The 12141-nt window shown below is 31.1% G+C and overlaps 1 protein-coding gene across 1 annotated transcript; it reads right to left on the bottom strand.

Moving 5' to 3' along the window:
- Positions 1 to 628: 628 nt before the first annotated feature.
- On the bottom strand, positions 629 to 7470 carry LOC113764577 (2-(3-amino-3-carboxypropyl)histidine synthase subunit 2-like). The gene is made up of 10 exons (XM_027308509.1): positions 7306 to 7470; positions 7011 to 7213; positions 6006 to 6114; positions 5478 to 5835; positions 5192 to 5261; positions 4987 to 5054; positions 4473 to 4588; positions 4286 to 4392; positions 2482 to 2618; positions 629 to 1487 (listed from the first exon to the last, which is right to left on the bottom strand). The coding sequence occupies exons 1-10, from the start codon at positions 7384 to 7386 to the stop codon at positions 1249 to 1251; spliced, it is 1488 nt and encodes a 495-aa protein (XP_027164310.1). The 5' UTR covers positions 7387 to 7470; the 3' UTR covers positions 629 to 1248.
- Positions 7471 to 12141: the final 4671 nt, after the last annotated feature.

Below are 12141 nucleotides of genomic sequence, written 5' to 3'. Positions count from 1 at the left end.
CGGCCAGTAACGCCGCTTTGAAATTACGATGACTACTATTTTTTTTTTTTTTTGGTGACGGTACTGTGGTTGAAGGTTTCCTATTAAAATAGGCTTTCTGGATAAGAAATTCATGTGGAAAATTTGAAGCACTTGGTGATATTGGGGAATTTCTTTTCTTTTCAAATACTCAAAATCAAGTTTTTTTACTATGAAGTGGTCTGTCAATTTTGATAAAATAAGTTGTGTTTATGATTAGTAAGTACTAGGTAATCTGGCTAATTCCTTATATAAGATTATGGATGAAAAGAGAAATCATAAATGTTGTCTGATAAATAGTTTCCTTCACATATGATGTGAGATTTTTTTTTTTTTTTAAACGTTGCCCGCCGGATTAACAACAACAAATGTGTTTAGATTATAGATCATTTGGAATTTTTTTATTTTTTGAAAAAATCTTATAACAATTTTTTTATATAATATATGTGAAATAAAAAAAGTAGTTCAAAAATATATTTATAATGCAAGTAAATAAAATTGTGCAAATATCCCTACTCAACAAAAATAATCAAGCTGAATGCAAGCATAAAGAAACGTAAATCAATCAACAACACGTAACCATTCAATTGCTGCTGGCCATATTTACAAGAACTCACATTATAAGGGAAGGAATGTAATAACAGGTTCTAAGTTATGCCAATGAAACATTACAACAGCTTACAAATATGCTCTCTCCTATCCTATGAATATGCCTGACTAATACAAGACATAAATGGAATCTGATCCAGTTCAAAGAGGACAAAAATGCAGAGACGACCCCAACTGGTGGAACTTAGGAAAGTCAACCCCTTCTGTTTAACCGAATAGGGATGAAAGTATACCACGAAATGGGTAATAGCTGCAAGAAGCTCTTCCCAAGGCTAGATTAAAATTAACCATGCCAATGCAAGGCAAAAATGCCAGCACCACAGTAGCAATAATAGCCGGAGATTCCCAAATTTAGCCACAAACACTTCTATGGGTGCCAAAGCTGCTGCACAACTACTGCGTTCTGCCAAAATACCCCCAATTGGTTTCAATGGAAGAACTAATGGGAATTCTGCTTTATGTCTACTGTCCCAACATTACACAGATTTCGCTGTATTTCTGTGCTGGCTTTCTATTGCAAATGTTTCCCCAAACGATCTAGCTTAGTGCACCATCAGTTGGATACTCTCTTCCTTTCTCTTTGCTTATTTTCAGAGCAGTAGAATAAAATCACATATCGTGTCATTTGCTTTGTTCATCCTCATATCCAGATGCCTTCCCTGCTCTACCAATTAAAAACAGCTCTGGAAAAGAGTCACTGCTATGGATTTCAAGACCTTGATATGATCGAGCTGCAAAAAACTCAGCTCCAGATTTAGCATCTCTTCTTGACAACAGCTCAGAGTCCTTGTTTTGGAGCAGCAAAGCCTTCTCTGTGACATTTACCAGGGAGAGAACTGCATCCTTTTCCTCCTTCCCCTCTGATAGGACCAAAAATTCAAAGGGACCATTAAATGAGCACAGCCAAGAAAGAAGCGAGACATTTCAAATTAACAGTCACCAGAATAAAGCTACATTTGTCCATTGACTGATCAAATGAGGAAAAAAAAAATCTGGTTTCCAGAATAAACATATCAGCTCAACTTTATAGGAACGACTTATCATATTATGAACCATTACATGACTTTAAGTTATGAACAGTCACACAAAGAGGGCTAATAGACTAATTCGATCCAAATCGTATACTTTAGAAAATAACCCATCATGAATGATGAGATTTAAAAAACAATGCTGAACAGGAAACAAAAAAGCAAACATGACGACAAAGAGAATTATATATGTTTGTGTGTGTACACATATATATACACACAGAACATCGCAAGCACATTGATGATTACTCAAGTACATCATCAATAACTATCAACACACAAGCATGGAAATAGAAGCATAGCCTTAAAGACTTTAGGTAGTTCACCAATTGGCTTATGTGACCCATATGATAACACAAGCCTTAATTCTGTGTCATCTCCCATCAAGCATCCATGCATAACACAAGTACCTTGTTTTTATTGTTAATTAAACGAGCCTCAAAAGATGTCTTGAACATCACCCTAGAATGGAAATAAAACCGGGTTCATTGGCGCAATATTATATCATGGAACTATGCAAGAAAGAGAGACTCCGATTCTCTAAATTGGAATTGCAATGAAAGTAAATCAAATTCTCATTTGGTTGTCTAGCTTCACAAGAGGGCTAATTCCTCTCATTGGTGCCAGTAGAATATTCAGTGAGCTCAGAGCTAATGAAGTTGCGTAAATTCTATATAATGGTGCACATAAGGTCAGCTGAACAAGAAATTGCCTCACTTGTCATTGTTAAGTATGAATTTGGAAGAACTCTATAGCCTAAAACAAATACCTGGTTCCAATGTTTTTAAAGGAGTTTTTTTTGAGACCTCAAGATAACAGAAGATACCTTGCAATTTAAAATCTTCAACATATCCACCCTGAAAGAAAGAAAAACGTGATTCTGCCTCATCTTCTACTTCTGCAGGCTGGGAAGCAACCACATCCTGAAATTCCATTGAGTAAGCTCCGGTCCACTGACTGCCCCTGCAATAGTGGTTTAACAAGAATTGATCATCTAGTATTTACAACAAGTTCAAAGGATAATATTATCATTATCAATTCCCAAGCCCGTCGAATTGGTAGAGTCTAGGCTGGAATAATCACCAAATCCAATACCAAAAAGGGATTTTATTTACTTACAGCAAGACTATTTAGAGTGTAAAGGAGGACTTCCAGACCTCAGCCGAATGATCTATTACTATCTCCTGCCCTGAGGTCTGGATAAATTTACTTTATTCAAAACTTAAATAAACTTCGAATCATATAGCAGCGTATCAAAACCATGACAACTGAATGTGAATCAACATATAATCTTAACAATGTCTGCAGACAAATGAGGACAGAATTAAGATGAGACGATACAATATTCACAGTTCAGACACTGAATAATCTAAACTTGAGAAGAGGGAAAAAAAAAAGACAAAGTGGATGGCAAGAGACAAAAGGACTAAAATAGAAACACAAGGGAACTCTAGCTTACAAAGAGGTTATAGATCAACCAATCAAGGATCTGAAAAATACAGCCACATTTCATAAAGAGGTTTACGTTTATTCCTCTTACAAAGTACTATTAGTTATTATCAGGTTTTCTGCTCCTATGACAAACCTAATTCAATTCAATATTGCCTTTGAGCATACATTGTAATAGAGAAATGAAACTTGATGATCATATAGACCAAACTCAATATCTGAAAATAGATAATTGCAAAGTTCAACAATATCCATGAGAATAACATTAGAAACTTGAAGATTCGTGAATAACGTGGGTAATAAAAGCAGCATTAGAACCAAAACTAGGCTGATGAAATGTAGCAAGGTAAGCATGGATGACAAAAGCAGTATTAGAACCATAAAATCTTCAATGCATGTGAACCAAACACATCTGAACTTCTAAGTGGGTTTAACGGAGTCCAATTGCTTCTAAGTAAAAGTAAGGCATTTTTTGAAAAGCTCCCAAGTTTGAGCTTCAGGTAGAGTTACCTTTAGCCAAAAATCTTTTTAATATAAACACTTTTATCAGGACATTACCAGGTACTTTATCACTACAAAAAGAACTTTACCAAATCTTTTACACAACAGGGACACTATGTGCAACCAGAAATCAATGTAAAACTCGAAGCTAGTTCAAAATTTTGCAGATAACTAATTTCCGAACCTCAGACGAGGTTAGACACTATAATTATTACGACAGAGGAGTAATATCACACGCAGTTTTCAAAAAATGACTTCCCTTCATTTATTTAGCTACCTTGCATACCTCTTGGACATCAAATTGCATAGTACTACTGATTATAACAGTATACCGCTAAAGGAATTAAAATGAAGCCTATAATCACTATTGATCCCTGCATGAATTTATTCCAGCAAAGTTGTTGAACCTCAAACATGCAGCACAATTCCTAATTGCTCAGGAAAATAACATGTAAAAAAAAAGAGGATAAAGACAAAATACCATTTCTGCAACTTGAATTATTTCCATGAAATGCAAAACCACCCATTAGTGAACAGTCATCAAATGAAATTGATAATGCCATGCAATTTATATAAGATACCCACTTGGATGTGCTTTAGGTACAATCACGAAATTATAGAGCATCCACAAATTTCAACCACATAAAAAACTTTACACTCATAGTTAAAATGGTATTTACCTGTTGAAAGCTATCAAAGCTTCAAAAGGAGTGATTATAGGAGCTAAAAACTCCTTGCTATCCAAGAGAGCCGTTTGAGCACAGGATACATAGATGAAAACATCACACTGCATATGCACCAGAGACTTAAAAAATTCTCAAAAGTTAAAAGTTGTAAAGAAAATCTGTCCACGGAAACCATGTTTACCTCAGGAAAATTAGCTAATTTTGCAGGATTTGGCTTTCCCATAAGAAAGGTATATGCCTTTTTCCCAGCTCTAGTCACTAATTCTGTCATTTGATGAATCATATCCAGATAACCAGCTGCATCAATAATTTTACCAGAAAAACTTCAGTCTGTAGCTTAAACATGATGACAAACTAAAAAATTCAGACAAAATGATGTGCATTGGCAATACATTCTATCAAGCCTGAGGAGAATATTTGTTATCTAACCATAAGCTCAGCAAATGTTCAATAAACTACTAATTTTCAGAAGATTTCAATTGATTTACAAATGCATACGACCAAATTGGCTTTCAATATAAATTGAGGAGCAACATTTGTGGTCCTTACTCAGAGCAGATGACACTATTGCGTATGAATTATAATTCTACATATTTAGAACAAAAATGTCTAACTACAGCAAAAGTCAGCAAGGCACTGATCCGTGATGGAAGAGGGCAAGTGCATATTAATAAAACTGTTGCACAAGAACTTACCAACTCCAAGAGTTCCGACCAAGATCCCAACCATGTTTGCATCCTTCGCTTTTTCAACTAGATAATACCTAATTAATCATGCAGTTGGTTGCACATGGGACAAAAGATTGATTTTAATACATCAATGCATATCACGTCTTATGTATAAAACTTACTAATTTGCTGAAATAAATTAGCATCATTATGTGCTTGACAAGTATATTACCTGCGCTTGAGAATTTTTGCCTGCTGAGATACATCAGTCTTCAAGCAACCTTCAATTGCATCATATCTGACTAGAAACAACAGGTAAGAAATCAACAAACATTAGTGCATAGCCAAGTGAAAGAGCATGAGAAAGCAAAAGCAGTAGCTGAAAAGAACAAAACAAGGAAAATCAATTGACAATGTCAAACCAATTGAATTGGCGAGCTTCATGCATATAACAAAACTAAGACAACAAGCAACACAGAAGAGAACAGCAATGCCAAAAATTGCACCCCTGCACTTACCTATTTCACAACTATTAAACGTTAATATGAAGTTTGTGAAAGCCGAGTTGTCTAAACCAATCCAGAACAGCAAATAATCCTCCATCCTGTGTCCCTCAGGTAAACTCCAACCCAAACCACCTAGTCTAAATTTTGTATCAGTCTTCTGAGAAGAATCTTCATTGTTATCCTGGTCGCCATTCAACATTAAATGTCGATTTTCCAATTTCATAGATGTGGATGGAGTTATAACTGAATTAGTAACATTAGCAAAATGTATCTGAAATCCTGAGTTGGAGTCATGAAACCTCACTGCTTCAACATTTAGTGCCTCTTTTATATCCGGCATCGCATGAGCATATTCTAGCCCAAAAAGAACCTGCAATATCAGCGAAATTCAAGTCAGCAAGTATGTAACTTAGACAATACGTGTTACAAGCCAAAATAAAACTATCACCTAAAGCCCTGGAGTGAGAAAATTGCAAACAAAACTGTGTAAAAAAGGCAAAAACAACCACATGATAGTATATGCAGTACTTGCCAACTTACCAGAATAGGCTTGCCACCTTTTACAGTATAATTGTATAAACTTTCAGCACAATTAGATGCCTTAAGTGGAGCCTTGCCGAAAACACAAAAAGCTGGAATTGTGGTTGTCCTGCCAAAACATATTATAGAAACCCAAAAATTAGAAACAAATGGAAAAAAAAAATTTGTTTCCCACCAAATTTTCTACTTGCAAACTAAACAAGGCAATTTAAAACCAGAAAACTTGATACCAAAACATGTTCAACTTATACATGACAGTATGTATGCATCATCCTTGATACTTATTCCCTTGATTAAGTACATAGCAACCTCAAAGAATCAGGAACCACTTGGGTATTCTGTGCTTGAAATAAATCTATAGGTACATAAATTGCAAAAAAAAAAAGGAAATGAGGCCTCAAGGGTTCATCAAAAAGCAAGTTTCCAACACATTTGCAGAAGTGATTGCTCCATTTTTAAGCCTGAGTGTAATTTGGGACCAAGGAAAAAAAGGAGGTAAATACTACAAGACATAATGTGTAACATTTACTGTTCAAATGCACGTTAAAAGAGAAACTGGCACAACAAGATACTCCCCGACTTCCATTTCAGCACTGGTTGAGGCCTGTTTCTTCACATTCAACAAAATAATACATGCGAAAGAAGCAATAAGAGCGTTTCACTACGGAAGCTAGGACCAATTGACTCCCCACAACTTCAAAAAAAGCAAAAGAAAAAAAAAACAGAGTGTACACTTTCAGCTCAATATTTTGCCAAATTCTACTAGTTCATATAGCAACCAACTCCAAAACCGAAAAAGCCAAAATTCCAAAACTTTCGAAAATAGCAATAACAAGTAACAACAACCCTTAATACACTATCTTCAAATTAAGTAGTACCTCATGCACTAAAGGTTGTACCCTTCCGACCATTTCCACAAACTAAACCAAATTAATTAACACTAAACAGCTCCTTAATCAAAATTACAAACATAGTTACTATTAAACACATAAACAACAAACTCACGGGCTGAGGCAAGTGTGACCGTAATGAATAACGCAGTCAGCTTTAACATGAGCAGCTCCGACCTCGTCCACGCAGCAGCTGCCGTAGGTGGTGTCGGCCATCACGTACAACTTAGCGGTTCCATGTGACTCGTCGGAATTCTGAAGAAGATGCCGGAGAGCACTCACAACTTTCCTTGAATCTTTCAGGAGCTCATCTGGAAACTACAAATAAAATAAATAAATACATAAAATCTCAATTAATAATTTTATGAATTATTCATTAGTTTTTTTTACACTTTTTATTGTTAACAAACCTGTAAGGCGACTCTGGAGAAGTTATGGGCGTGAATGAAGCCGGCGACGCGGGTAATTTCGTAATAATTTTCAAAATCCATGACTGAAGAAAAAGGTGCGGAGGCGCAGGCGGAGGCGGAGGCGGAGGCGATGGCCTATATGGAGACGAGGGGAATGGAAGAGCATAATTGAGTGGGCCGATTGATGACGGGAAACGTGTTGTGTTATTGGGTTGGCCCAAATTACCGTTCTGGACTTTAATGTTTCAAGAGGTGGTCTAATCTATATGTCTAACATCTATCTATCTATATCTATATCTACAATCTATAGGGTCCGTTTGGATTAGGTGTTTTTGGGGTTGTTTTTCAAAAACAGCACTGTAGCATTTCATTTTTCAAATACAAGTCCGTTTGGATTAGTTATTTTTTGGGTTGTTTTTCAAAAATTATATAAAAAACTTTTACTGTAGATGTTTTATGGATTATTTTTAGATGTATTTTTAAAACATATTTTCGAGTATTTTTATAATTTATAATTTTTATATTTTTATAACAATATATAATTATACATTTATAAATATTTATAAATAAATAAATTTATATAAAAATATATAAATGTATTATATTATATATAATACATAATATAAATATATTTATAAATGTATAAATTATAAATGAATATTATATAAATGTATAAATTATAAATTTTATATTTTTATATTTATATACATTTATGCATTTATAATACATTTATTAATATTTATAAATAAATATATTTAAATATTTATAAATAAATATATTTATACTTTTATAAATAAATATATTCATATATTTATATATAAATGTATTATATTATATATAATACATAATATAAATATATTTATAAATGTTTAAATGTATATTACTATAAATATATAAATTATAAATGAATATTATATAAATGTATATTATAATTTATAATTTATAATTTTTATGTTTTTATATTTATATACATTTAGGCATTTATAATACAATTATAAATATTTATAAATAAATATATTTATATATTTATGAATAAATATATTTATATATTATTCTAAATAAGTAAGTGTATTATATTTATAAATAAATTTATATATTATATATAAATAAATAAGTGTATTATATTTATTTATTTATTATATATTATATTTATAAATAAATATATAAATGTATTATAAGTGTATTATATTATATATAATACATAATATAAATATATTTGTAAATGTATAAATGTATATTATTATAAATGTGTATAAATTATAAATGAATATTATATAAATGTATATTATAATTTATAATTTATAATTTTTATGTTTTTATATTTATATACATTTATGCATTTATAATACAATTATAAATATTTATAAATAAATATATTTATATATTATGTATAAATAAATAAGTGTATTATATTTATAAATAAATTTATATATTATATATAAATAAATAAGTGTATTATATTTATTTATTATATATTATATTTATAAATAAATATATAAATTTATTATAAGTGTATTATATTATATATAATACATAATATAAATATATTTATAAATATATAAATGTATATTATTATAAATGTGTATAAATTATAAATGAATATTATATAAATGTATAAATGAATATATTATAAATATATATTAATACTATGTATAAATGTATTAATGTAATAAATATAAATGTATACATTTATTAATATTATGTATAAATGTGTAATTAATATTATGTATATTAATATAAATGTATTATATTATATATAATACATAATATAAATGTATATTATAAATATACATAAATATATATATTATGTTTAAATGTACATTTATATAAATGTTCAATATATATAATATATATTATGTATATATTAAATATATATAATATATAACATTTATATAAATGTATAACAACATATTTATAATATATATAATTTATGTAATATATAATATTTATATAAATATATAAAATAATATTTTATATAAAGTAAAATATTTATAATATGTATAAATAAATATATTTAAATTAATATAATATATATATCCTATACATAATTGAAATATATAAGTTGAAATAAACATATTAAATATGTATTTGGAGTTGTTTTTGATATATTGTTTGGATATTGGTGTTTTTGGAGTTGTTTTTGAAATACACATTTACTGTAGCATTTGGATTGTGAAAAATAGTTTTTCAAAAACAGGCCCTAAAACAAGAATCCAAACGGATCGTATATATAACAATTGAAAAGGGAGAGTTGGGTGAATGAACAGTAAAAGAGTGTCTTCGTCAGTTATGTCAGTATTCCTTGAAATGTTGAGGTTATTGTGGTCCATTTACGTTGGTCTCTTGCCTTCTCGGTTGTTCAAGTGATTAGGATTAGTCTTAGTAGTCATTCATTTTTCGGCTATGCCATTTTTTTATTCCTCTTTTACTTTTACTCGGCACATGGTTTTTTTGTAATTTCTATGTTCTTTGTTCCTCTTTTATTTGTGTCTTTCTTGCATCTACTGATCCACAGACATGGCTCACGTACACATTTATGACTATTACTTGAGGCTTGGGTATCTCTTATTTTTCTATTATGTCATTCATTGTTTCTTTAGTTTAGCATGTATGATTTAGTTGCTTGGTTCCTTTGTAATTTTATTGGTTTTTTACCCTCATTTTTGTTTGCTCATTGTTATCCTATGTGGACCATATGAATGGGCGGTTTTTTGTACCATGTTTCCGCCAACGTTTGCTGTCATTTAATGGAAAATTCTCCTTTTTATTCTGCCTTTTTTTTGTTTCCTGCTACTGTTGTTTTTTCCCAAGCACTAACATTAAATGTTGAATGCCCTTTCAAGCACTGCTTGTTTCTAAAGTACCTACTCTTCTGTACTTTTGATTTGCTTTTGTCATTCCTAGACTCATGACAGATATGACCATCCATACATTTTCCTCCTCGTTAATCATGATATTATTGCTTTTTTGTGTCCTTTTTTCATATTTTTTACTAGATACCGAATTCCTTTTGCGTTCTTTTCTGCCTTCGACCTTTGCATTCGTATTGCTTTCTGTTTTACCGTGTTTCTTCCTCCTGCAACTTTCTTTTCTTTCCAGAAGTTTGTTGTTGAGGTCAATTGCATTTTCGTTGTACATGTATTACGGTTATTCCTTTGCATTTTTCCTTCTTTTATTCATGATTTGCCACTGTCATTTTTTCCTTTTCCTCTACCCTTTCTGTTTCATGTTCCTCTGTCCTTTCTCTTTCATGTCTTACATTCTCTATGCCTATGTTTATGCTTTTTCGTATGCCCATGTTTACACTTTTTGCTCTATATTTTTTATTTGCTCGTCCAATGGAAAATAGGTGTTGTAATTAAGTGTTTTAGGATTGCACAATTTTGTTGAGATTTTTGTCGTTGATGATGCTATCAAAATTTACCATGTGATGTGCCCTTAATGTCAGACAGTTACCTGTGCCTTATATTTACATATGTTTTGCGGGTTGTTAACACTACAATCCCCTTTTTTTTAGGTTGTGTATTGTGTTGCTGCTTTTGCTCTTATTAGGCTTGCTGCTTTGCACAAGTAATGCACTTTCTTTTATTCTTTTTTTAGCCAGTTACAGTGTTACATGTTTTTACCATAGTCCTTTTTTTAACTTAACCGCTCACATAGTATGCATATGTTGCTCATTTTTATGCTTTTGATTTTTATGTGCTATGAATGTAATCACTTTATTTGAATACATTTTTGAAAAATTAAACATATTTTGCGGTTGATGGTATTTGCATGCTTTGCTTGTCTTATTTTTGCCCATTTTTAGCATTCATGGGTCGCAAAAGAAAGTCCTTCTCTGATGATGATTGTCGATTACACAAAAATCGTCGCGCAAGAGAAATATATGCAGCATTATCTGAGACCAAAAAAGCTGAAATTGCAGCTAAAAAACGCGAAACACGCCTTAAATCTAAATTAGCTGCTTTATCGTCACCTTCAAACCTCATTGAGGACATGGAATTGAACGCGATCATTGCTGAGTCTATAGTCCAGTCGAACGCATTTATTCTGGATACTACTGCTTCTGTTTTAGAAACTCATCAAAACGTTGACCAAGGTGCTGCTTTGCATGCCATTTGTGCATTTTCTTGCTTATATATATATATATATATATATATATATATAATATTAATCATGAATACAATTTTAGTCTTATTTAAATGCCTTCTTGTATCAGCTTCTTCATCTGTTTTAAATGTCCTATCGAATAGCAAAGCCTTGCCTAATACTGAATCAGGTAATGTCCTATATCTTATATACCATAATATGAATATATATATATATATATGTATATATAAAATAGTTATTTTCTTTTTACGATTAATTATTTATATCTATAAATCTTTTCTATAAGTCTCGATATTTTGTTTTCATATTTGCAGACTATATAGCTAATATGAGGCCGCCAACTAAAATGCATGATGTGCTAAACATGGAATCAAGAATTGTTGGTAGTATTTCTAAAAGGATGACATTCAATCATTATACAGTTTTTTGTGATTAAACAGTCCTATATATTACTTATCCTTATAATGTCTTTTTCCTTCCTCTACATTTCATTTAAAATTTGCATAATCTATAGCTTATACCGCACCAACAACTACAACAGAAACTTTCTCACATACCATCTCACTTCCTATTGGTATTAGTCCTTCTGCAATGCTACTCATCTATTATGTACCTGTTTAGAATTTTTTTTTAATTAATTATATCTTCTTTTAACATCAATAGGTCATCGTCGTAGGCAACAAAATAAATCCCACATAATAGACCAAATACCTACTGAACCAAATA

This window comes from Coffea eugenioides, chromosome 3 (assembly GCF_003713205.1).
Source record: "Coffea eugenioides isolate CCC68of chromosome 3, Ceug_1.0, whole genome shotgun sequence".
NCBI classification, from domain to species: domain Eukaryota; kingdom Viridiplantae; phylum Streptophyta; class Magnoliopsida; order Gentianales; family Rubiaceae; genus Coffea; species Coffea eugenioides.
This window is presented reverse-complemented; position numbering and strand designations above follow the sequence as displayed.

Bases quoted from the DNA above. Each gene is read 5' to 3' on its own strand.
- LOC113764577 (XM_027308509.1), bottom strand. From the start codon at position 7,386: ATGGATTTTGAAAATTATTACGAAATTACCCGCGTCGCCGGCTTCATT. The intron at 6,115-7,010 runs GTGAGTTTGTTG...ATGTTTTGGCAG, and splicing joins GGTCACACTTGCCTCAGCCC to GACAACCACAATTCCAGCTT. The intron at 5,262-5,477 runs GTAAGTGCAGGG...TGTTGTTTCTAG, and splicing joins GTTTAATAGTTGTGAAATAG to TCAGATATGATGCAATTGAA.